Below are 27,925 nucleotides of genomic sequence, written 5' to 3'. Positions count from 1 at the left end.
ATGGGTCTAGTGCTGTGATAGTCTGGGAGCCCTGTTGGCTTTGGAGGCCATTCTTCCTTGTTCTCTTTCTTCCTTCATTCTAAACTCTCAGGGCCTGTGTATGTGAGACAGTGATCCTGTATAAGTGTGTCTCTTGTGCAGATCTGGGCTGTCCTGCAGGCAGGTTTCCCTAGGTCCAGACTTGGGGAGGGTGTTTGTGACAGACACCGTTGGTTGTCCACCCATATTCCATTTTTGTATAGCCAAATGTGATACAATATTATCATGTAGGATATTATTATTGGTCTGAGCCAGTCATGACATCACATTCTACACCTTCTCAATCTTTTTGAGAGTTTCTCAGCTCTGGCTATTAAGATACAAGGAGAGGTCTGATAACAAATATCTGAGACAGCTGTCACTCACCAAACAAAAAGGACCAATAAAGTTGGGACTGCCCCTATTTTATTTCCACCTAAGATGTGGATTCAGTGTCTGGAGGTGTGTCAGCCATCTTGCAATAAGAAAGAAAAGGCCGTTTCAAATTTTGTTTCTTCTCCACTACCCACATACTTCTTTCTGGTGCTGGGTGTCATAGGAAGCATGGTAGGGCCTCTGGCTGTTTCTTTGTGTGGTGATGCTGGGTTGGCACAGGGTGGGGGAGGAGTATTCCTGGAAGCCATTCCTATACTGAGACAACTAACTACAACTTAGCTATACACAAGAATGTCTGGAAACCACATCACATCAAAACTAAATGTTCCTCAACTCCAATTTCTCTTAACAGGCTTAAAAAAAAAATGCCCGTGACCACTCTCACATCACCTGACATAGAGGAAGTTGTAATAGAAAGATACATGACCTTAACAGATTGAGGTTAAAATATTTTACTACTATAAAGTTTACAGAACCACATGACACTGCTAGTGCCCCTCCCATGGCGTTGGTAGAGATCCAAGCTAGTTAGAGTCTGAACTTTTTTTTTTTTTTTTTTTTTGACTAGGCTCCATGCTCAATGTTCAGCTTGAACTCAGGACCCTGGGATCAAGAGTTGTATACTCTACTGACTGAGCCAGCCAGACACCCCTAGAGTCTGAACTTTGAGCCTCATTGGCTTCTTGGCAAATATGCCTCAGGTTATGGCAACAGCAATGCCAACTCTGCCCCCTGCTGACTGCAATATGAAATACCATAATTTATATGACATCTCAATTTCAGAGATATTCAAATGTGAAAAAATGCACATCTTGGAATTGATGAAATATGATATTTACAACATGTATAAAAGATAAAGGACTAATACCCAGAATATAGGAAGAATGACCACAGTCAAAATGAATACAATAAATAGTACAGTGGGAAAATGGGGAAAATACATGAACAGGCATATTACAAAAGGGGAACTGTAAAAGAAAATAAACATCAGAAAAAGATGCTCAACTACACTGGTTATATGAGCTAGGAATGGTTACAGAAAAGCCAAAGCACAGTGGCTTAAGAATGATGGTCTTATTTTTCTCACAAAATGAGATGTCCAGGAATAGGGCATGAAAGGCTGGTTAGTGGCTCCAACAATGTCATCAAGGATCCAGCCTCCATATGCTGTCTTATTATGTTGACTTGCTGTTCATGGTGCAAGATGGCTGTCTATCCAGTGCTTATGTCCATGTGTCAGCAAGTAAAATGGGAAATAGCAAACTGTGCTTGGATTTTCCCCTTTAAATTAGGAAAGAAAATATTTTCCAAAAGCTCCACCCAGAAGACTTTGGCTTTATATTTCATTGTCAAGTGTCAGCTGACCACCAGAGCTAGGAGAATGACATTATCATGATTGGTTGAGACCAGTTACAATTCAGCCTGGAGGGCTTAGGCTTGGGTAAGGATTCATCTTCCCTGAAATTCAGGGATTTCTGAAGTAGCATGCTAGTAAACCAACTCTCCAGAAAGACAAAAAAGTCCTGGTTTAGAGGTTCTGTTTTTAGAGAAAGGTGTTTAACAGATAATTGACAGTCCTTTGCTACACTCAATATTACCTCTTCAGTGTCCACTTCAGATGTGACCAAGGTGGATAATGGATAAGGAGGAACTTCCCAGATGATGAAGCCAAGGACCATGGAAACCAATGTGTGGGGAGCCCTTCCCAGGGAGTAGAATGATTATATGCTGAATGCTTAGCTCTTCTCCTCCCTTCCCAAACTTCACCCCCAGCCTTCTTCCCAGACTCACCTCCTAGAAGACTGACAGCTAAGCACAGGCCACCAACCTCAAAGCAGAATCCTGGAAAATTTCTCTGAGGAATCTGACCTGAGAGGAAAGACCTAATGGTACTAACATACAGGTTCTCCAATCACCCTACATTGAAAAGCCACCACCCATAAAGCTTTCCATTTGTTTATTGCTAGTATATAGAAATACAGTTGATTTTTATATTTTGGTTTTATATCATTTAACTGTCCTAAATTCACCTTTTTAGTATTTTCTTCTTAAGGTTTTCTTCTTAAATGACATCCCCCTGCCCCTGCCCATGTAAGTGACATATCAATGATATTGATTCTCTATTCCATTAACATGGTATATCTCTTAATTTATTTAGGTCTTCTTTGATTTATTTCATCAGTGTTTTGTAGTTTTCTGTGAACAGATCTTGCACATATTTTATTACATTTATACCTAAGTATTTTTCTCTTTTTTGGGTGGTGCTATTGGAAATGGTATTTTTAAATTTTTTGATTCCAATTGTTCATCTATAGAAATATAATTCATTTGGTTTTTCAAAAAAATTTTTTTAATGTTTATTCATTTTTGAGAGACAGAGCACAAGCGGGGGAGGGGCACAGACAGAAACGGAGACACAGAATCTGAAGCAAGCTCTAGGCTCTGAGCTGTCAGTACAGAGCCCTACATGGGGCCTGAACTCACAGACCGTGGGATTACGACCTGAGCCGAAGTTGGACGCTTAACCAACTGAGTCACCAACCTCCCAAAAAAAGCTTTTTAGACAGAGACTTCCTTTCCAATCTGCATACCATTTTCTCCCACTGCCTTATTGCACTGGCTCAGATTTCCAGTACAACGTTAAAGAGGAGTGCTGGAAGTAGATATCCATGCCATATTCCTGATCTTTCTGAAAAGCATTCAGTCTTTAACCATTACGTATGATTAAGTAGATTCCCTTTCTCAGGTTAAGTAAATTCTCTTTTATTCCTGCTTTGCTAAGACTTTTAATCATGAATAGATGTTGAATTTCATCAAATACTTTTTCTGCATCTATTGAGATGGTGATGTATTTTTCCCTTAGGCCATTAACATGGTGAATTATATTTAGTGATGTTTGAATATTGAGTCAGCTTCGTACACTTGGGATAAAATCCACTTGACAATGATGGTTCTCCTAGGAAGTTTTTTTTTAACTGCAAATTCAATTTCTATAATTGGTATGAGACTATTAAGGTTATATATTTCTTTCTGAGTCATCTTTTGTTGTTTGTATCTTTTAAGGAATTTGACAAACTTTTAAGGAGTTTGTCACCATCAAAGTTATCAAATTTACTTGCTTAAATCTATTCATCTATTTAGTATCTGCAGAATATTTACTGACATACCTCTTGCATTCCTAATATTGAAAATTTTTATCTTTACTCTTTTTTCCTGATTAGTTGCACTTCAGGCTTAAGTTTTATTGATGTTCTCATAGAACCAGCTTTCAATTTTTTCTTTTTTTCTTCTGAGAAAGAAATTGAGAGAAAGAGAGAGAGAGAGAGAGAGAGAGAGAGAGAGAGAGAGAAGGGCAGAGAGAGAGGGAGAGAGAATTCCAAGAAGGCTCCTTGCTGTCAGCCCAGAGCCCAACGTGCGCATGATCCCAGGAACCATGAGATCATGACCTGAGCCAAAATCAAGAGTTGGACACTCAACCAATTGAGCCAACCAGGTGCCCCTCAATTTATTTTCTATATTGTTTTTCTATTTTCTATTTTATTTATTTCTGCTTTGATATATATATTTTTCTGCTTACATAGGACTTAATTGGTTCTTCTTTATCAGTTTCTCAGAACTCAGGTGGATACTGAGTTCATTGATTTGAGATCTTTTTTTTTTTCTTTCTTTTTCCAAATTTTTATTTAAATTCTAGTTAGTTAACATGTAGTGTAATATTGTTTTCAGGAGTAGAAGAGTAGAATTTAGTGATTCATCACTTACATATAACACCCAGTGTTCAACACAAGTGCCTTCCTTAACACCCACAATCCATTTAGCCCAATCCCCCACCCACCTCCCTTCATCAACCCTCAGTTTGTTCTCTATCTTTAAGAGTCTCTTATGGTTCATTTCCCCCTCTTTCTTTTTTCCCCCCTTCCCATGTGTTCATCTGTTTTGTTTCTTAAATTCAACATGAGTGAAATCATATATTTATCTTTCTCTGCCAGAATTATTTCATTTGAGCATAACACACTCTAGCTCCATCTGCATCATTGCAAATGGAAGATTTCATTCCTTTTGATGGCTGAGTAACATTCCATTATATATATATATATATATATATATATACATATACATATACATATATACATATATATATACATACACACACACACACACACACACACACAAACACACACACACACCCCACATCTTTATCCATTCATTGGTCAGTGGACATTTGGCTCTCTTCATAGTTTGGCTATCGTTGATAATGCTGCTATAAACATCAGGGTGATGTAACCCATCAAATCTGTATTTTTGTATCCTTAGGGTAAATATCTAGTAGTGCAATTGCTGAATTGTAGGGTAGTTCTCTTTTTAGTTTTTTGAGGAACCTCCATACTGTTTTCCAGAGTGGCTGCACCAGTTTGCATCCCCACCAACAGTGCAAGAGCATTCCCCTTTCTCTGCATCCTTGCCAACACTTGTTTCTTGTGTTGTTAATTTTAGCCATTCTGACAGGTATGAGGTAATATCTCATCATGGTTTTGATTTGTGTTTCCCTGATGATGAGTGGCGTTGAGCATCTTTTCATGTATATGTCAGCCATCTGGATTTCTTCTTTGGAAAAATGTCTATTCATGTCTTCTGCCCAGTTCTTAACTAGATTATTTGTTTTTTGGGGGGGTGTTGTTTGATAAATCCTTTATAGATTTTGTCTACTAATCCTTTATCAGATATGTCATTTGCAAATATCTTTTCTCATTCTGTAGGCTGCCTTTTAGTATTGTTGATTGTTTCCTTCACTGTGCAGAAGATTTTATCTTGATGACGTCACAAATTTTGCTTTTGTTTCCCTTACCTCCGGCAATGTGTCTAGTAAGAAGTTGCTATGGCCCATGTCAAAGAGGTGGCTACTTGTGTTCTCTAGGATTTTGATAGTTTCCTGTCTCACATGTAGGTCTTTCATCCACTTTGAATTTATTTTGGGGTATGGTATAAGAAAGTGGTCCAGTTTCATTCTTTTGCATGTTGCTGTCCAGTTTTCCCAACACCATTTGTTGAAAAGACTTTCTTTTTTCTGTTGGATATCCTTTCCTACTTTGTCAAAGATTAGTTGACCATATAGTTGTAGGTCCATTCTGGGTTTTCTATTTTGTTCTATTGATCCCTGTGTCTGTTTTTGTGCCAGTAGTCTTGATGACTTGCTTTGTAGTCCAGAATCATGATGCCTCCAGCTTTGCTTTTCTTTTTCAGGATTGCTTTGACTATTTGGGATCTTTTGTGGTTCCATAAAAATTTTAGGATTGTTTATTCTAGCTCTGTGAAAAATGCTGGCAGTATTTTGATTGGGTTGAATTAAATGTGTAGATTGCTTTGGGTAGTATAGACATTTCAACAATGTTTGTTCTTCCAATCCATGAGCATGGAATGTTTTTCCATTTTTTTGTGTCTTCTTCAATTTCTTTCATAAGTGTTCTATAGTTTTCAGAGTACAGATATTTTTACCTCTTTGGTTAGGTTTATTCCTTTTGACCTTATGGTTTTTGGTGCAGTTGTAAATGAGACTGATTCCTTGATTTCTTTTTCTGCTGCTTCATTATCGGTAAATAGAAATGCAACAGACTTTTGTACATTGATTTTATATCCTGAAACATTGCTTAATTTGTATATTAGTTCTAGCAATATTTTGGTGGAGTCTTTTAAGTTTTCTACATAGAGTATCATGTTGTCTGCAAAGAGCAAAAGTTTGATTTCTTCCTTGCTGATCTGGATGCCTTTTATTTCTTTTTGTTGTCTGATTGTAGAGTCAAAGCTCTCAGTTTTTCCCCATTGAGGATAATATTAGCTGTGGGTCTTTCATATACGGCCTTTATGATGTTGAGGTATGTATATCTATCCCTACTTTCTGGAGGGTTTTTATCAAGAATGGTTGCTGTATTTTGTCAAATGCTTTTTCTGCATCTATTGAGAGGATCATATGGTTCTTATCCTTCTTTTTTATTTATTTTTTTCAAATTTTATTTAAATCCAAGCTAGTTAACATATATATCTTTCCTTTTATTAATGTTGTGTATCACATTGATTGACTTGCAAATATTGAACCGCCCCTGCAGCCCAGGAATAAATTCCCACTTGATCATGGTGAATAATTCTTTTTTTTTTTTTTTTTTAATTTTTTTTTTTTCAAACGTTTTTATTTATTTTTGGGACAGAGAGAGACAGAGCATGAATGGGGGAGGGGCAGAGAGAGAGGGAGACACAGAATCGGAAACAGGCTCCAGGCTCCGAGCCATCAGCCCAGAGCCTGACGCGGGGCTTGAACTCACGGACCGCGAGATCGTGACCTGGCTGAAGTCGGACGCTTAACCGACTGCGCCACCCAGGCGCCCCGGTGAATAATTCTTTTAATGTACTCTTGGTTTGATTTGCTAGTTTCTTGTTGAGGATTTTTGCATCTAGGTCATCAGGGATATTGACTTTTTAGTAATTTTCCTTTTAGTAGGGTCTTTGTCTGGTTTTGGAATCAAGGTAATGCTGGCCTCATAAAACGAGTTTGGAAGTTTTCCTTCCATTTCTATTTTTGGAACAGTTTGAGAAGAAGTATTAATTCTTCTTTAAATGTCTGGTAGAATTCCCTTGGGAAGCCATCTGGCCTTGGACTTTTGTTTGTTGGGAGTTTTTTTTTTTTTTAATGTTTATTCATTTTTGAGAGAGGGGAGGAGCAGAGACAGAGGGAGACAGAGGATTCAAAGCAGGCTCTGTGCTGACAGCAGACAGCCTGAGGCAGGGCTCCAACTCAAAAATCCTGAGATCAGGACCTCAGCTGAAGTTAGACGCTCAATCATCTGAGCCACAGGCACCCCTGTTGGGAGATTTTTGATTACTAATTCAATTTCTTTGCTGGTTATGGGTCTGTTCAGATGATCTATTTCTTCCTGTTTCAGTTTTGGTAGTTTCTGTATTTCTAAGAATTTGTCTGAGATCTTACTTCTTTTCTGACAAAGGCATTTAGTGCTATAAATTTCCTTGTGCGTATCCTACAAAAATTAATAGGTCTGTTTTCATTTTCCATTTGTTCAAAATACTTTACAATTTCCTTTAAGATTTTCCTTTGACCCATGAACTATTTAGATGTTGCCTAGTTTCCAAATATTTGGGAGTTTTCTCGAAATCTTTCCATTATTGATTTCTAATGTATTTTCAATGTGATCTGAGAACACAATTTTGTATGATTTGAAACATTTTAAATTTATTTAGAGTTGTTTTATGATTCAGAATATAATCTATTTTGGTAAACATTCCATAAGCACTTGAAAAGAATGTGTATTCTTCTATGTTGTGCGGAGTGTTCTATAAATGACATAATTGGGTCAAGTCAGTTGGTACTGTTGTTCACATCTTCAGTATGTTAACCTATTTTCTGTCAATTTATACTGTCAATTATAGATGAAAGGATATTGAAATCTCTAATTGTGAATTTGTCTATTTTTTATTTGAAGTCCTGTAAGTTTTTGCTTCATATATTTTGAAACTCTGTTATTAGATGCATAAACAGGTCTGTTATGTCCTCTTGACGGATTGCTGAATCGATCCTTTTAACGTTATGAAATATTTCCCTTTATAGCTTCAATTCCAGTCCAACACCTCAGGGTCTATTCCAGTCTTCCCTTTCCATATTTGTAAGTCCTTCAATAATGGAAACTGGTTTCTCATTATCCTGAATGCATTTACTTACTTGCCTGATTTCCCTGTATGAAACCAATTTCCCAACATTTCCCTGCTCTTGTCTAGCTGCCACCTTTCTTGACTGCCTTCCTCCATAATTCCCAAGGGCTTATCACTCTATAGTGGTATCAGGAAATGCCATCTATTTTTTTTTTTAATTTTTTTTTAATGTTTATTTATTTTTGAGACAGAGAGAGACAGAGCATGAATGGGGGAGGGGCAGAGAGAGAGGGAGACACAGAATCGGAAGTGTGCTCCAGGCTCTGAGCCATCAGGCCAGAGCCCGACGCGGGGCTCGAACCCACGGACTGTGAGGTCGTGACCTGAGCTGAAGTCGGTCGCTCAACCGACTGAGCCACCCAGGCGCCCCCGAAATGTCATCTCTTGAAGTAATCTTTTCCTCTGCTAGGATCATATCCCTAAGATACATACTCTATCCTGAGATAGCACTTTTCTACTAAATTCTCATTTCCTGTTCTCAGATAAAGAACTCAAAACAAGAAAATATGTTCAAGAAAAGATTCTCAGTTTCACCAGAACTAGTCAGAGCAACAGCAAAAATAAACTTATCTCAGGCTAAATGGCAAAAAGTTTGAACTAACGCCCAGAAAACGGAGCTATAGAAGCAACTCAGTTTGAAGACAACTGCTATTTAGCTTAACATAAATGATTTGTCCTTTGTACATACATAGATTTCTATCTTTAAGGTTTCTTTTATTTTTTCCCTTAAATTTTTTAAATGTTTTCTTTTGTTAAATTTTTTTAATGTTTACTTATTTTTGAGAGAGAGAGACAGAACACAACAGGGAGGGGCAGAGAGAGAAAGAGAAAGGGAGAGACATAGAATCCGAAGCAGGCTCCAGGCTCTGAGCTGTCAGCACAGAGCCCAACGTGGGGTTTGAACTCACAAACCATGAGATCATGACCTGAGCTGAGTTGGACGCTTAACCAACTGAGCTACCCAGGCACCCCTGTATATTCCCCCTTGAATGATACAAATATTCCTGATAGAGCTTCTTTTTGCATAGTTCAACTTTTTTTTTTTTTCTTAGTGGAACCAAGGGGAAAAGGAAACTCTTACATATATGCAGAGGTAGAGAGGGACAGCAGGGCATCCTTAGAGACAGGTATGGGGGCTATCTCAATTTTAACATCTAGAAAGGAGCCAGGTGGGCTGGAGCAGAAATATAGCACCTTGGGGGAAAGAAAGCATGGAGAGCTCAGGTTTCCTTCTTCCCCTCAGTTTTTCAGGCTAGTGTTTTGGACTCCCTTACAGTTACCCCTACCTGCTATAATTTGCTCATTCTTTTTCTAAGAGCTTGTCCCTCTTGGACACTTCTGTTTCTGGATTAGAAACAGGAAAATGGAATGATGAAATGGAGAGCTTCCTTCAGCCTCCTTCTCCTGGATGGAAGCAATTGGTTCAAGCTCTATGGATAGAGAGAGACAAGTGGAAAGAAATATACTTACACAAATTGCAATGACTGATCCCACAATCACAATCATGTGCCACCTGAACGGTCTGATGAATAGGTCTGTGGAAGCCTGGAGTTGTTTACTAGACATCTGGTGTGTGATCAAGACCCTAAATAGATAAAAGTGTCAAATCAGAAGCAGTGTCATTATAAACATGGTGCAATATGAGTTTTCTACTGTCTCCCCCATAAAGAAGATGGATAATGACAATCACCATGGATGAGATGACTTTTGTAGAAGTTCAAGTGTCCAGTGGAGAAGTTTCAACACACCCTTGGAGCAATTATGATCCAGCAATTCTATTCATGTACACAAAAAACTTATATGAGAATGTTTTATTCATAGTATTCCCAAATTGAAAAAGAAAACACAAACATCCACCAATGGAAGAATAGATAAGCAAGTTTTGGTATGTTCATACAATTGAATAACAACTAGCAATAAAAAGAAAACAACTACAAATAAATGCAATAACATGAATGACTTTCAAAAAATATCAGGTTGAGTGAAAAAAGCAAAACCCAAAAGGTATATATTACATGATTCTTTTAATAAGAAATTCTAGAAGAGGCAAACTAATCTATGGTGATAGAAATCAGAATAACAGTTGGCTCTGGTAGAAGGGGTTGACTAAAAGGGGGCATGAAGGAACCTTATGGGGTTCTGGAAATGTCCTTTATCTTGAATTGGGTGATGTTTTTTATATATTATGTACATTTGTCCAAATTAGTTATAGACAGATCTGTGCATTTGACTATATGAAAACTATATCTCAATAAAGAGAAGAAAAGATAAGCATGTATACTTATATAATTCATAACTAAATTTTACACACTATCAGCATGGTGGAGATGGTGCATGGGGTAAGATTAAGGGATATGAGAGTACACTAAGTATTTGTATCATTCAAGGGGGAATATACAGATGATGATATACTTCTTTTTGATACTATTATGAAAATGTATTTTTTTTAAGTTTATTTATTTTGAGAGAGACAGAGAGAGACAGAGACAGAGAGAAAGGGGGGGAGAGAGACCCAAGCAGGCTCCACACTGTCAGTGCAAAGCTCAGTGCAGGGCTTGAACTCAGGAACTGTGACAGCATGACCTGACCAAAATCAAGAGTCAGATGCTTAACCAACTGAGCCACTTAGGTACCCCAAATGAAATTTTTTTATTTTTGGATTGTTCACTCACAGTGTTTAGGAATATAATTTTTTTTTTGGCATATTAATCCTCACAACCTTGCTGAACTTGTTTGTTAGCTCTAAAAGTTTTCAGCACATTCCGTAGAATTTTATTTTTATTATTTTTTTATTATTATTTTTTTAACGTTTATTTATTTTTGAGACAGAGAGAGACAGAGCATGAACGGGGGAGGGGCAGAGAGAGAGGGAGACACAGAATCAGAAGCAGGCTCCAGGCTCTGAGCCATCAGCCCAGAGCCCGACGTGGGGCTCGAACTCACAGACCGTGAGATCGTGACCTGAGCTGAAGTCAGACGCTTAACCGACTGAGCCACCCAGGCGCCCCCGTAAAATTTTATTTATACAAGATCATGTCATCTGGAAAATAGAGGGAATTTCACTTCTTCCTTTCAAATCTATATGCTTTTTTTTTTTAACACTTTTTTAATGTTTTTATTTATTTTTGAGACAGAGAGAGACAGAGCATGAACGGGGGAGGGGCAGAGAGAGAAGGAGACACAGAATCCAAAGCAGGCTCCAGGCTCTGAGCAGTCAGCACAGAGCCCAACGTGGGGCTCGAACTTACAGACTGTGAGATTATGACCTGAGCTGAAGTCAGATGCTTAACCCACTGAGCCACCCAGGCGCCCCCAAATCTATATGCTTTTTATTTCATTTTCGTACTTGGTTTCTCTCACTACCTCTGGTACAATATTAAAATCAATAAGGGGTAAGTAAAATAAGAAATCAATAGAGGTGGGGCGCCTGGGTGGCTCAGTTGCTTAAGTGTGGGGCTTTGGCTCAGGTCATGATCTTGCAGTTCATGAGTTCAAGTCCCACGTTGGGCTCTGTGCTGACAGCTCAGAGTCTGGAGCCTGTTTCAGATTCTGTGTCTCTCTCTCTCTCTGTGTGTCCCTACCCCACTCATATCTTGTCTCTCTCTGTCTCTCAAAAATAAATAAAAACATTAAAAATTAAAAAAATAAAAAAAGTAATCAATAGAGGTAAGTAAACATAAGCACAAGTAACAAATATAAGACTAAAAATAGAATGTAAAATGTTTTAACCATCAGGAAAAATATTTGATTCATCCATTGAAAAGCAGGGAAGGACAGCGGCACCTGGGTGGCTCAGTCAGTTTAGCGGCTGACTTCAGTTCATGTCATGATCTTGTGGTTTGTGAGTTTGAGCCCCGCATAGGGCTCTGTGCTGACAGTTCAGAGCCTGGAACCTGCTTTGGATTCTGTGTCCCCCTCTCTCTCTGCCCCTCCCCACTCGTGCTCTCTTTCTCTCAAAAATAAATATTTTTTTAAAAGGCTATTTCTTTAAAAAAAAAATATAAAAAAGGAAAGTAGGGAAGGAGAAAAAAAGAAAGTACAATAAATGGGAAATTTGAAATACATTAGAAGAAACAAGTCGTAATTTATACAGTCATTGAAATAAATGTAAATAGGTTAAACTCACCAATTAAAAGACAGTGGAGTGCAATCAAGAACATATGCTCTTAGTAGACCTCTCACCACAAGAAAACACACAAAAAAAGGATATAGGCTTAACTACATTCCAACCTCTCCTCCCAAACTCACCAGATTCAATCTCTCTACCACAGAAAGGAAGTGAATGAAGAGTTGAAGAGCTGACAGAAACATTACATTAATGGCTGCCCCTGCTAGATGGAAACATCAGAAGTGAGGGATAAGTGTTTTCTCTACCACGACCTCTGTAATATACAAAGAACTCTTACCAATTGATTAGAAAAAGATAATATCATGGACAAATGGGCAAATGTCACAAATAGTTAAGTTTGTCAAATAGCCAGTCTTAGGAATAGGTGCTCAAATTCACTAAAAGCCAGAAAACTATAAATGAAAACAACAATGAGATATAATTCCCTATTTCTGCCTAAAACGTGGAAGAAAAGAAAGGAGGAAAATAAATTATGCTCGTGAAACTTTGAAGTGTTTAAAGCTTTTTGTTGTTGTTGTTGTTGTTGTTTTAAGTTTATTTATTTACTATGAGAGAGAAAGAGAGCTGGGGAAGGGCAGAGAGAGGGAGACAGAGAATCTCAAACAGGCTCCACATTCACAGCGTGGAACCCACTGCAGGGCTTGAACTCACGAACTGTGAGATCATGACCTAAGCCAAAATTCAGAGTCAATGCTTAACTGACTGAGTCGCCCAGGCATCCCTGTTCAAGCCTTTTTGGAAGGCAATCTGGCCACATATACTAATATTTAAAATGCAAATACTCTTTAAAACAGCAATTCTGGCTCTTAGATAGCTATTCTAGAGAAATAAAAGGACCTATTTGAAAGGAATGGGATATTTATTGCAGCACTGCTCACAGTGGTCCAGACTGGAAACCAAGCATATGTATATTAATAGGGGAATTCTACCATGTTATGCAATGAAATGTTGATATGGGATAGAGTTATACCAGGTAACTTGGAAGTGTGAACATAAGGTATTACCAAATAAGAAAAGCAAGGTGATAAAAGTATGGATTGAAGTATATCACATTTCAAAACCAAGAAAAAAATCTATCTATTTGCTTATAAAGTATATGTATATTATATAAGCATAGATACACAGACATACACATATCTCTGTATGACAGTAATTGAGTATGGAGAAAAATATAGAAGGGTACACAGCAGATAGTAACATATGTAGGACAGAAATAGGGAGATAAGTGTTCATTTAGGAAGAAGAGATAGGAAGAAAGAAAAAATTCATGATTTTAAAATACACACACATACACACAGTATGTGTAATATCATCCCATTCATGTAAAACTATACACATGTGTGTCTGAATGCATAAAGGGGTTCTTGAAAGGATGGTCACCAAACTGTTATCTCAAGGTAATGAGATTTCAGGTGTCTTCTATTTTTCTCTTTATATTTCCACGTGTTATTCAAATTCAAATAAAAAGCAAGTGTTATTTATATGATCACACTTTAATTACGGAAATAAAAAGTGTACTTTTATGGAGGAATTCTCTTCCTCCTCCACTGAGGCTGGATTCCAAGAAAGGACAGGATTAGGTGGGGCAAAGACGGGCATATCCCTAAGTACTACTGCCTTGGTGGCCGATGACATATTTAAGTAGGAGAGGACCATGTTTAAGTAGGAGTCCAAAGGACTACTTATAAAGGGCACATGGGCATGGGGCCTCTTCCAAGTTGTCTAGAGCCAGAGAGAGAGATGCATCCACTGGAAACTTGGCCTGGAGCTTGAAAACCAGGCCTTCCACTATCCAGCGTGAATCCTGGGGCTGGCAAAGAGCTAATGCTGCCAGACTCAGTGGCAACCTGGTTCTTGGGTAGGATGGGGGACCATCAAGCTGAGGATAAACTGAGACTCCTCTTGACCTTCTGCATTACTTTCTGCCTGTTCTCTAACCCAGAGCAGCAAAGAGCCCTGGGCCAAGTGAGTGGTATCACCAATGTCATTATAATTTTCTGTATTATCGTCTCCAACAGTGCCCATGTGGAGACTGAGTGAATATAAAATATCCAAATGCAATTAAAATTATGAGGCCCCATTAAAAACATGAAGCAATTAGCAGTAACACAGCCACCTGGGCAGATTTTTAGCTTCTGCCCAAATGAAGATGGAAGGCAGAAGTGTATGAAAGAGATTCAGTCCCCCAGTAGCTATTAGCAAACTCCAGAAACATTCCCCTTCCATCTCTTTTCTTGAAATGTGAGGACTTGGCCCCCAATTCCACTCACCTAGTCACTTTTTCACTCTATCAAGCACCTAGAAACTCCACCCCTGCTTCTTTGTACTTGTAATATTGGACAGACTTCCTTAAAATTTAAAAGCTACTGGCACTGCTCTAATAAATCCAGTCATCTTACACTGTCAGGCATCTGCTTCCAGATTATTACCACATCAGGTTTATTCAACATCTTATCAAATCTAAGGCAAATACTAATAAGAGAATTTCACTTGGGATAGAGCCAGGGATCTCTTCCCTGACTTCATAAAGCAGCTGCAACCTATTCTTTAATTCCTCTCCCTCCAGCTCCTCCTTTAAGAGGGAGGGCTTATGTCTTCCTCTGCACTTCTTGTGGCTGTTGGAAGACCTGGGAATCCAGACCATCCTTCTTTAGAAATTCCAGACATCCTACCACTCAATTGCTCCTTTTCACTCCTGAGACAAGGTTGCAGGCTCCATATTCTCCCCAACACAGCTCTGAGACCTAGGCAGACACATTCAGCTAGGGCAGACCAAGAAGAGGAACCAATCTACCTAATTAGAAGTGCCACCCAGGGCAGAGTCAAGTTGACATCATAACTCAAACACTAGAGGGATGACAGCAAAACCATGTCAGAGAGGCTTGTTCAGCTAATGGATAAATCACTACTGTATATACACTTGAACACACTGTTGCAATTTGGGTGGCAATCAGCAGGTTCCCCAGCCAGCACTGTATTCAGGATCACCTAGACGACTGCTATGCATCAGGCAATGGTCAATAGGAGCAAAAAGGGAAGTAGGAACGAAGGAGACCCCTTTGCCACCACCCAATGCCACCTCCCTTTTCCTTTTCCTCCAGTTCCTGAGTGAGAATGAGCATGCAGGGAAACCATGAGGTAGGCTACAGAACCACAGGGTCAACTATGGGCTTACTTGTGTAGCACCACACTCTAAAATACCTTGGTCATCATCCTTGGCTCTGCACAGTTGGATGCTGGCTTCTGCCTTGCAGGGGTGGACACCTAATATTCTAACCTAGAGATACTCCACATCTCACCCTCCTCCCAATCACGAACCTGCTCCCAGTTCTGCACAAGGTTGCCAGTGCTAACAAGGTTGCCATCTCTGAGGTCTTTTTCTCCATTAGCTTTCTCAAGTTCCCAGCAATATTTGACACTGTTGACCACTTTCTCCACCCTGAAGCTTTACCCAAGTCTCCTGTTTTCTTAATCACTTGGGCACTGCCTCATACCCCCTTCTGTGGACATTACCCAATGTTCTGTTTGTACATACCACTTTCTGAAAACCAGGTGCCATATCCTGTGCCCTTCTTTGTATTCCACACAACAATAAGGATAGTAATTTGCCCAGATGATGATTTTAATTCATGCTGGTTGCTTGACAAGTAGACCAAATACCCTGTTCCCTCAACCTGAGTCTGCCCATGTGTCCACTTTCTCTGCTCACATTTCCTTTCTGAAGCCTCAGCCTGCTTACCTCATCTCAGGATACCTCTCAGCTCTTCTTGTTCTTTCTGTCTTTCCTCTGTAAAGTCCCCAAAGTCTTGTTTCCTCTTTTCATAGCAACTCACAGGGTAACATCCTGCCAATGGCTCAAATATTGCCCAAGTAAGGCATCTCCAAACGTGAGGATGATGTGGCCAGTCACCACCCAGAATGAAGTCAAATGTGGAGAGAAGGCACCTGTAGTAGGAAAGAGAGCCACGCTTCTTAGCAGAATAAAGTTAGAGGCTGAAAACACAACAGCAAAGAAGAAATGTCTTCTTATTCCTTATTCCTTCTTATTCCCTGCAGGGGAATAAGTCTGCAGGCAAGAGGAGCTTAATCACTGTAGAACACTATGGTCCAAACCCCCAAAGAATAACGACTTCCTCTTCCCACTCACCAGAAAGCCTTTTCTACTCATGTCTGTTGAACAAAGCAAATACTGGCGAGAGGGCCATGTACATCTCCGTTCTAAAAAGAAACTAGACTTGAAGCTAATACCTAGGAAGATGCAGGGAATGTGCAGGATGATGTCCTTGCTTGAAGACTGAGTGCTTTTTTCCTGAGTCAGAATTTTCATTGTCTTCTGTGTAGCATTCAAGCACTAAGAAGTGAAAAGGGACCCAAGTTGGGGGCCGGGAGGATTCCCAGTGTCATGGCTGTAGGAAATGCATGAGAGGTTAGGGGAAAAAGACAAACTTTGAAATCCGAGTTTACACAGGAAAACATTATTTTGATTCTATTTCCAAAATAGATAATACAAATTATTTGATCAGACAAAATAAGAAAGACTGATTTACAAAAAGGAAAACTCAGAAAGCAGAGAGGGAAGTATTCTGGCCAGAGTCTGGCAAGGAGACAGAAATCCCACTAGATTGAGCAGAGAGAATTTAATATCAAGAATTGTTAACCAGGTATAAAGAGCTGTGCATAGGTAACTGGAAAAGCAGAACACTATGTTGTTGGGTAGGTTCCAACTGCCGGAAGCAGCCACTACCCTTGGGACTGAGGGAGTCTAGCCAAGTTGTTAGAATGGTAAACACTTAGAAACGTAGGAGTCCATGGAGATAGTACTCAGACCTCTGCAGAGTGGCGCTGCCCAATTGGTTCTGAAAGTGTTGAAAAAACCACAAACTTGATCAGCTTCTGCTCCTGGAAGCAATAGGTGCCACCAGTGTGAGGAGGGTATCTGACTCGCTGGAAGGACACAAGCAGCAATCCCATAAGAAGCAGACAGGAATAGCAAATCCTGTCTCTTTGCAAGTCCTCTCTTTCCTGCAGCCTTGCCCTCCACTTCTGGCATCCTCTATTGGAAGAGCCTAACAGGCAACCAGCAGATAGAGCAGCAATGTTTGCGGAGTCCCAGCCCCAGACTCACAAAGTAGAGCATAGAAGGGTAAGTTTGGAACTGAGAGACAATAGCATATCTAACAGCAGAGGCAGACAAAACAGTAATTAAACTTGTTGCCTAGAAGTTGTTCCATGTGAGAGGTGCCTGGGTGGCTCAGTCAGTTGAGCCTCTGACTTGATTTTGGCTCAGGTCATGAGCCCAGGGTCATGGGATAGAGCCCCCCATCAGGGTCCGGGCTGACTGTGGAGCCTGCTTAACATTCCCCCTCTCTCCCTCTGCCCCTCTCCCCTGCTCATGCACGCTCTCTCTAAAACAGAGGTAGTAATAATTAAAAAAAATAAGTTGTTCCACGTAAGCAATCAGCTTAGCTATAGGTTTTCTAGCAATAAGGCCAACACTAAGGTTTATAAAATGTTTTCTTTCCTAGTAAAGCAAGATACAGCTTTGGAGAAAAGCACTCTGTTAACTAAATTGTAGAAGACACAGTGGAGGGAGGAGGGTTGTCTGGGGGAGAACCTGAGATAACAAGGTCTCTAAGGGAATGGAGTTTGGCTGAGTTGGATCATAGTTGCAAGGACTAAGGGAGAGGAGTCGTGCTCAGGGGTTTGCAATGTGAGGGTCCAGCATGCTGGTTTCTTTCTGGGTCAGAATTTCCATCATGGGCTACTGTCACTTTCAACTAGCTGTTTCCTGAGTTTTCAGGCAAGGCTGAGAGCTGAATACAAAATAAGTAATCACCTAAAACCATATCCAGGAAGTGTCAAGCATTTACCTTCTCCCTGGGATATACATTGCAAGGCAAGTGCTCAAGCCCTGCTACTAGTCCAGGAAACCACTTTGGGTATGATATACAAATCCTCAGAGATCTTCTCGCTTAATTCTGCTACCTCACCTCTTTCCTCACCCTGTTGCCATCTCAAAAAATGTTGCCATGTGATTTATACCATTCCTGGGCATCTCTGTTTCCCAGCCTGGAATGTCCTTCTATCTACAATGTCCTAGAATGCTCTGTGTCTGGCTAATTCACAATCCTCTTTCAGAACTCAGCTCAGGTATCTCCCCTTTGTGAAATTCTTCCCTAGGCCCCAGAGGCTGGGTCACATGCCTATCCTGTTACTCTCCATAGCTCACCTCTGTTATAACACTTACTGTATGAAATTGCAACTGCCAGTTACCAGGGGCAGCATACTAACTGACTCTGATTAATCAGAATTCTTACTTTCCAGAGATGGAAGCTAATTCTGGCTGATTAAAGAATAAGGGGTATTAATAAGAGGATTCCGTGTACTCCCCGTACTGCTGGGGGACTGGAAAAGCAAGCTTGAATGCTAAGTAAGCTTGTAGGAACTAGAGGGTCTAAGAAGCACTCAGACCTTAATTAAGGGTCTAAGGAACCCTTACACCATGCTCTGAACATGCCTGCTGAGGCGCCCACCACCAGTGCTGCTGCCTGACAATCACTGGGAGAAATATCTGCTGTTGTTTACACCAAGGATGCCATTTTTTGTGCCAGGAGCCTGACCTTGCAACTACCACCACTGATACCACCCTTACCAGCAAAATGGATTCCGTGTGGACCTCATTTTTCAGGTCACTCATGTCTGAATTGAAGGATGTGATATTATGGAAGCCAAGAATAGGAGAGTTTCATAAAGGAAGGCGTGGTCCATGATGTAGAAAAAAATCAAAAGGTAAGGACTGGATAGCGTTCATTGGATATACCCTAAAAGGGGTTTACCTTAATACGAGCAGTTTTGGTTGACTGGAAGGGAAAGCAGGGTGAGATGTGAAAGGGAGGAAATGAAGTTGGGGAGACCCCTCTTTCAATAACAATAGCACTGCAGCTTGAAGGCGTTCTCACTGGCCAAATCTGGAGTAATTTAAGAATCAATTCAAAGGAGGGGCGCCTGGGTGGCGCAGTCGGTTAAGTGTCCGACTTCAGCCAGGTCACAATCTCGCGGTCCGTGAGTTCGAGCCCCGCGTCAGGCTCTGGGCTGATGGCTCGGAGCCTGGAGCCTGCTTCCGATTCTGTGTCTCCCTCTCTCTCTGCCCCTCCCCCGTTCATGCTCTGTCTCTCTCTGTCCCAAAAATAAAAATAAAAAACATTGAAAAAAAAATTAAAAAAAAAAAAAAAAAAAAGAATCAATTCAAAGGAAGTAGGTCCTTGGTAGTATTATCTGTGGAAAATTCTGTGAGATCTGAAATAAATGTAGGTTTCTCCAGAAACCATATGTATTTTCTTCTGTAAGATGCCCGGAGGCAACATGAATCTAGAAGCACTTAAATTAATGTTGATCTAGAGATTTTTGAAGCCGCCCAAGTGATGCCAATTTTGGTTGAAAATCAGCATGAGGACTGGCTTATGGCTATAAAGTATTAGTGGACACTTTCCCCTGCAGTTCTACTCATCAGATAAAGTAGTTTTCCTTGTGCTCTTGGGTCTGGAGTTATATCTCTATATTACCCTTAGCCTAAGGGTAGAGTCCTTTGAGATCACAGTTTGTCTAGGGCTCTTCTATTAGACTGGGCACTTAGACCTTGTCTTTCCTTTCCAAGGCTACAAAACAGATGCTAAAGAATTAAAATTATCACCAATATTAGACATATCACCAATACACATGATGAAGTTGTGTAAAACTAAATACATATGTGTGCAAATGAGTATAATAAAAATAGGGAGATCTGAATAAGACTGGTAGATTGTATCAATGTTAATATCCCAGTTGTGATATTGTACTATCTATCCCAAATATATTAAGTAAGAAAAAAAGGTACAGAATAGTCTATACTATATGTTACCTTTTGCTAATGGTGTGCTGTGGGATTTGGTCCAACTACCCTGATGAAGACAAATGAAAAAAAGTAATTAAAAGACAGTTTTAAAAAATTATCAGGAGAGAAAAGGGAAAGGATTAGAGCTCAGAGATAAAATAAGGCTGGTTCTAAACGAGGGGTATTTGTGAATAGAGAAAGCAGACATACAAAGCTCTGCTTCTGCCATTCTTAAGAGGTCAAGTGAACATAGGTCAAGTCCTTTGGCAATCAAGGAGGAAGACTTTAGTGAAATATGCTTTGCTTTTGGCTGAGAACCCCAAAACACCTGGGATTATTTACCAATCCATGAAAGTTCCCTGAAAGGTGGAGATGTATTTTTGGTGGAGCAATGGGGGTTGGAGCTTAGCACCTACCAAGGGAGAGCCCTAGTGTTATGTTCCCTGTACTGGGCTAGAAACTGAACTTTACTCTGGATGTTGGTGTGTACTATATTCTCAGAGACTATAAAGATGGCTCACAAAACTTCAAACTTTGTTCCTGAACTATAAACACTCTCAGATGTCTGCTGGAATGAAAAGTCTTCTTTAGAATATGATAACATTGCCTAAGGTCTTACATTATACATAAACGTATCTTTTCAAATAAAATGTCCAGGAAACAATCAAGTATCACAAGACATATGGTGAAGCAAGACAAAACAAGCCAGGAGAATACAGTGCGAAAAATAGAACATAATTAATTTGCAGTCCTGGAGGAAAGAAGAATGGAAAAAGTTAATATTTGAAGAGATAATGGCTGAGAATTTCCCCAATTAAAGATGTAATGAAGGGCATCAATCTACTGTTTCAAAGATCCCAACAAAGTCAAAGGATTTTTTGGAAAATCCACATTAAATAACATTTGACTGAAAATACAGAAAAATCCAATGAAAAATAAGAGAAGACAAAAAGTGATCAATGCTAAGAATGAAATAAAGACTATCACTAAAGACTCTGCAGACATCAGAAGTATAAGGGAATACTGCAAACAACTTTACACACATAAATTTGACATTGTAGATGAAATGGACCAATTCACTAAAAAGCACAAACTATTAAACTCACCTAATATGTAACATTTACTTTGAATAGTGCTATAACTAAGAAAAATGTAAGCATATAACCAAACGCAGTATGTGTACCTTGTCTGAATCCTGATTCAAACAAATGTAATAGAAAAAGATCCACCATATAAATAGCAACCAAAGAAAGTTGGTATAGACATTAAGGCAAACATCATTTCTACAAATAGGAAAGGTTTTCTCATAATGATAAAAAGCTCAATTTGCCAGTAATATATAATAATTCTAAACAGCTATGCATCTAATAATATGGCATCAAGGGCACCTGGCTGCCTCAGTTGATGCAGTGTGCGACTCTTGATCTTGGGGTTGTGAATTCGGGCCCCATGTTGGGTGTAGAGATTACTTAAAAATAAAATCTTAAAAAAATGGCATCAAGTAAATAAAGGAGATTTTTATACGTACCTATCAGTAATTGGTAAAATAACTATACAAAAGATTAGTAATGATGTAAAAGATTTGAACAACATGATTTAATTTTTTAATTTTTTTTTTAATGTTTATTTATTTTTGAGAGAGACAGAGACAGAATGCGAGTGGGTTCGGGGCAGAGAGAGAGGGAGACACAGAATCCGAAGCAGGCTCCAGGCTCTGAGCTGCCAGCACAGAGACCAACACGGGCCTTGAACTCAAAAGCTGTGAGATCATGACCTGAGCCGAAGCCGGACGCTCAACCGACTGAGCCACCCAGGCACCCCTGAGCAACATGATTTCAAAAAACAGTCCTATTTAGTCAATAAAATAAGTATCAACTGTAGAATATGCATGCGAATATTTACAAAATTGATTGTATCCTGGACTAAAAAGCAAGGCTTATCAAATCTAAAAATATTTAAATCATATGAAATATATTTTCTGGTCACAATGCAATTATATTAGAAATCAATGACAAAGGGGCACCTAAGTGGCTTAGTCGGTTAAGCATCTGACTTCAGCCCAGGTCATGATCTTGCGGTTTGTGAGTTTGAGCTCCACATCGGGCTCTGTGCTGACAGCTTGGAGTTTGGAGCCTGTTTCTGATTCTGTGCTCCCTCTCTCTCTGCTCCTCTCCCGTTCACGCTCTGTCTCTCATTCTCAAAAAAATAAACATTAAAAAAAAAGAGAGAAATCAATGACAAAAATAGTATTAATGGAAAGGTATTTATTATCTCTCAGTTGAAACCACACTAAACTAAAAATTCAGTATAACAACAGTTATTCAGTATAATCACAATTATGCAATATAATCATAAAAATTCCAACAGGAATTGTTTTCAATTTCACAAATTGGTGAAAAGATTTCTATGGACGCTCAAAAAAAAATCTGCCAAGGCCCTTTTATTTTTAAAATTTTTTTTTAATGTTTCTTTATTTCTGAGACAGAGAGAGACAGAGCACGAGTGGGGGAGGGGCAGAGAGAGACGGAGACACAGAATCCGAAGCGGGCTCCAGGCTGTGAGCTGCCAGCACAGAGCCCAACGCGGGGCTCGAACTCACAAACCGTGAGATCATGACCCAAGCCGAAGTCGGACGCTCAACTCACTGAGCCACCCAGGCGCCCCATGCCAAGGCCCTTTTAAAGAACAAAAATGTAGGTCTTGTCTACCAGAAATGCAGAATTATTATGGAACTTTAGTAATGAAGACTGGGTGGTACTGGCGCAGATATAGACAAATCGACTCACTGTACAGAATAGACAGCCCCAAACAAATCGATACATTGACACCTGATTTGCGATGGAAGATGTACTGCAGAGCTATGGGGGATGGATGGACTTCTCAGTCAACGTGTCAGGTCAATCAGGTGTCCAAACATCCAAAACTTTTTTTCTTTTTATGTTTATTTTTGAGGGAGAGAGAGAGACAGAGTACGAGCAAGGGAGGGGCAGAAAGAGAGGGAGACACAGAAACTGAAGCAGGCTCCAGGGTCTGAGCTGTCGGCACAGAGCCTGATGTGGGGCTTGAACTCATGAACCGTGAGATCATGACCTGAGCCGAAGTGGGACACTTAACCGACTGAGCCACCAGGCACCCCCAAAACTTTTTTTTTAAATGCTGTTTCATAAGTAATCCAGAGAAATTCAAATTAAAACCACATGAGTCACTACTACACACCCACAAGTTTTGTCAAATAGTTTTAAATGATAATATCAAATGCTGGCAAGAATGTGGAACAAGAAATGCTTGTGAAAGAGTAAACAGGTAAAACCACTTTTTAAATACTGGCAGAACCCAGTAAGTTGAAAGATAATCTACTCTCTGATCAGCAAAACCACCACCAGGTGACACCCTGAAGAAATGCCTGTTTATGCAGGCTGTAGAGTTACATGCACAAGAACACAGCAGCATTTTTCATAATAGCCCATCAACAGTAGAATGTAAAAATATAGGGTAATATAATCATACAACGAAATATAAGTGAAAATGGATGAACTGCAATTATATGAAAGAATATGGATGAATCTTAAATACTTCATTGAGCAAAAGAAGCTAGACAAAACAGAATTCATACTGTATGTTGTCATTTATATGAAGTTGAAAATCAGGTTAAAATGCACATATATTGTTTTGGAATGCCTCATAAGTTGGTAAAACCGTAAAGACCAGGGCAAAAATATTATAAAAGTTAGAATAATGAGTACATCTAGAATAATAGGAGAAAGGGAGGGATATAACTTGGGAGGGACATGGTATCAGGGGCTTCTGGAGTAAAGGTCTTTTTCTCTTATTTAGGGTGGGAGTTATATGAGTGATCATTTTATAACAATTTGTTGAACTGTTTCACGCATTTTCTGTTTTGTTTTATAATAAAATTTTAAGTAAAATTACATACATCCATTATATATATGCATGAATACATATACATTTAATATAGTGACTCAACAATTCCTTACATCACCTAGTGCTCATCACAACATCCCTCTGCAAATGCTTAAGTTAAATCTATCCAGTCTTTAACTCTAAATTTGTTTTTATAGGGAATACAAGAAATAGAGGACGAACTAAATGTCACCATCAGGGAGCAATCAGAAATGTCCAGAAGGTGGGACATTTATTTGACAGGACAACTGGCCCTGACTTTTCCATTAAAAAGGATAAGGGAAAGGAAGGGCTAGCCTGGAGTTAAAGAAATCAAGGAAGAAACCACCAGGTCCTGGAATGCATCTTGGCTTTGAGAAAACAGTTGCATGGATTTTTGAAGGACAATGGAGGAAATCTGATTATGAACCGGATATGAGATTTAAGGAATTATTACTCATTTTGTTCATAATAATCTTTTTTGGTTTTCTATACAAATATTGTTTTTAAAATATTTATACTGAATTATTTGGGGGTAGAATGTCATGATTCTGTAATTGCCTCAAACACTTAAAGCATATGAAAATAAAGTAAAAAGGGACAGGTATATGCCACCAGAATGTAATGGAAATAACACTGTTATTTAAGTTGCGATGTCCTTGAATAGGCAAGAGGGGATGAGAACCAGAGCTGAGTAGAAGGACCAGTGACAGATAAGAGCACGGAGTTTCCTTTACAAAAACAGGTGAGAAGATAGAAAATTCTAGTACAGATGCCAGAAGGTGAGGAAATATGGTAGTGGGAGTCTGTGAGATTTCACTTCCGGTTGCTTTGTTTGTTCAAGAAGGTATGTTAGGTCATCCGCCGAGGGTGAGGTTGAGGAGGGCTTCAGGAGAGAGGAGATGCTGGGAAGCAGTCACCCAGGAGCACCCAGTGGGACTAGGGCAGTGGCTCTTTGGCTTTGTGCACATCAGCAGCACCTACAAGGCTTGTTGAAACAAACACCGGGCTCCTCCCCAGAGTTAATGACTGGGTGGACCTGGGGCTGGGACTGAGAAGCTACATTTCTAACAAGCCCCCAGGTGAGGCAGCCCATCTGGGGACCACATTTTTACAGCCACTGAGATTACTGTGCAGCATTAGGGCCCCCTTAAGGTGTGCGGGCCAGTGTTTCAAGTGAGAATTGTCAGCATGGTTGAACGTTCCTCTCCAGGTGTGTTCTGCAGCATGGGTGTACTTGCAAAAGAGGCAGAGGGTTGAATGTACCAGAGCCAGAGATTATCACCAAGATCATCAAACAGCTGGTTCCTTCTTGTCATTCTGGACTCGGCTGAAATGAAAATGCTCAAAAGCACCGTCATTGACCTTTTAATCCAACCATCTTTTTCCTCTTCACCATCTCAAAACTTTCACGTTGTTTTCTCTCACAGAACTTTCCACTGTCTGGAGCTTTACCTATATTTGTTTTGCTCCTTGTTTCTGAGCCTTTCCACTAGAGTTTATGCACAAGAAAACAGTAATCTTGATTTCTTGTTTTGTTCACTGCTATGTTCCTAGAACCTGAAGAGTGCTTGGACATCAGAGGGGTCCAGAGGTCGGCTCAATAAATATTTATTGATGAAAAATAAGAAAGAAAGAAAGAAAGAAAGAAAGAAAGAAAGAAAGAAAGAAAGAAAGAAAGAAAAAGAAAGGAAGGGAAGGGGGAGAGTGAGACAAGGAAAAACAAATTACTACACAAGACACTAAACCATAGTATTAGTTTTGAATATGAAGAAGGAAAAACTTACCTAATTACAAAAATATAAACACAGTTCATTGATATATCTAAAACTAATGCCAATCCACTGGGCAAATGGGAATCTAGCTAGTTGCTCACTACCCTATTTTCTTTCCCGAAGACTTTGTTTCCCAAATTCCCTGTTTGGGCCATGAGTGGGTTGTGGATGTTGGAATTTGGGCAGCTAAGATGTATACCACTTCCATGCCTGGACATAAAACACCCCATAGAATCCTCTATTCTCTCAATCTCTCAATCAATGGGCCAGATGCAGAGGATCCACTAGTGACCCTGGGGAGGCCCTGAGGGACACTGGGGACTTAGGATAAAAGGGACCTTGATTCTAGAGTCAGAGCTTAAAGGACAGCAGTATGAAGGCTGTTCCCAATCGCTGACTGGACTTCAGGGGAGTTCAGAATAAACTTTGGTGTCAAGTCATTGAAATTCCAGGGCTGTTTTTATTTTGCAAAAGAAAAAGATGAAAGTAAAAAAATTTAAAAAAATTTTTAACATTTATTTATTTTTGAGAGACAGAGTGTGAGCAGAGGAGGGGCAGAGAGAGAGGGAGACACAGAATCCGAAGCAGGCCCCAGGCTCTGAGCTGTCAGCACAGAGCCCAACGCGGGGCTCAAACTCACGAACCGCAAGATCATGACCTGAGCTGAAGTCAGACGCTTAACTGACTGAGCCATCCAGGAGCCCCAGCTGCTGAGTGTTTTTAAAGAATATTTCCATTTGTAAGATATCCACTTGGTTCTTTGTAGTATGTAAAGAATTCAAAGTGACATATACATAGATTAAGATAAAATTGATTTCCAGGAGGGATCTGAGCTTCCACTCCCACCTGGAAGCAACATGACAGAACAAGGTGGGATGAAGAATGCTAGTTTGCACTGTGTCCACTGCCCCTGGTGTCAGTAAGGCAAAGTGTGGACCTGAACTTCCACCTTTGTCCAGTGGAAATGAGACAATGAGAGTTGGTGCTCCATTGTCACCAGGCTGGCATCAGCAGGCTCCCAAGAGAGCTGAACATACATCCCATCTGGACCTGCTTGCTACACCTAAACAAGGTGACTGCCTTCTAAAAAGAAGAAAGGTCAAGTAAGATGCACAGTCTCATGACATAACACCCAGAGCGTCCAGTAAACAATAGAAAATCATTAATCAATACCAACAACCAGGATAATCACAACTGGAATGAGAAAAGATCATCATCAGGTGCCAATATCAAGAGAACTCAGATATTGGGGTGCATGGGTCTGACTTTGGCTCAGGTCATGATCTGTCAGTTTGTGAGTTCGAGTCCTGCATCAGGCTCTGCATTGGCAGTGAGGAGCCTGCTTCAGATTCTCTCTCTCTCTCCCTCTCTCTCTGTCCCTCCCCCCTTGTGCTTTCTCTCTCTTTCTCTCTCTCAAAATAAATAAATAAACTTAAAAAAAAGAGTACTCAGATGTTGGAATTATCTGATAAGGATTTTTAAAACAGCCATCATAAAAAATGCTTGAATGGGCCATATGAACACTACATATCTATTAGTATAGATACAATTTAAAAGATTGACACTTCCAAGTGTTGACAAGGATATAGAGCAACTGGAATTCCTAACCAATGATGGTAGGAATACAAAATGGTACAACTAGTTTGGAGAACATTTTGGCAGTTTCTTAAAAAGTTAAGTCGCTCAGTCAATTGAGCGCCAACTTTAGTTCAGGTCACAATCTCGCGGTTTATGGGTCTGAGCCCCAAATCGGGTTTGCTGTTGTCAGCCTGTCAACATGGAGCCCACTTCAGATCCTCTGTCCCTGTCCTATCTGCCTCTCTCCCGCTTTCTCCCTCTCTCTCAAAAATAAATAAAACATTAAAAAAAAAAAGTTAAGCATATACCTACTATATGATCTAGCCATTGCACTTTAAGGTATTTATTCAAGAAAAATGAAAGCATATCCCCATACAAAGACTTGTGTGCAAATATCCATAGCAGCTTTATTCGTGATAGCTAAAAATTGGAAAGAACCCAAACGTCCACTGACAGATGAATGGATAGTCAAGTAATGGTATATCCATACAGTGGAAAACTACACAGCAGTAAATGGGGAATGAGCTATTGTCACACGCAGAAATG

General features: G+C 39.7%; 1 protein-coding gene across 3 annotated transcripts in view; it reads right to left on the bottom strand.

The window, feature by feature from the left end:
* The window catches only part of LOC125928253 (NXPE family member 3-like), a 74,435-nt gene that overhangs the window by 21,111 nt on the left and 25,399 nt on the right, over positions 1 to 27,925 (bottom strand). For 2 of the 3 annotated variants that reach the window (XM_049638877.1, XM_049638879.1), the window contains 3 exons: positions 16,505 to 16,662; positions 15,996 to 16,201; positions 9,598 to 9,712 (listed from right to left, as the gene is read on the bottom strand). In XM_049638877.1, coding sequence (XP_049494834.1) covers positions 9,598 to 9,712; positions 15,996 to 16,000 — 120 coding nt within the window. In that variant the 5' untranslated portion in view covers positions 16,001 to 16,201; positions 16,505 to 16,662. The remainder of the gene's footprint in view (positions 1 to 9,597; positions 9,713 to 15,995; positions 16,202 to 16,504; positions 16,663 to 27,925) is intronic. The other variant, XM_049638878.1, reaches the window with a different exon arrangement.

Source organism: Panthera uncia, chromosome E3 (genome assembly GCF_023721935.1).
Source record: "Panthera uncia isolate 11264 chromosome E3, Puncia_PCG_1.0, whole genome shotgun sequence".
NCBI lineage: Eukaryota > Metazoa > Chordata > Mammalia > Carnivora > Felidae > Panthera > Panthera uncia.
The sequence above is the reverse complement of the archived record's forward strand: the minus strand, read 5'-3'. Positions and strand labels throughout refer to the sequence as shown.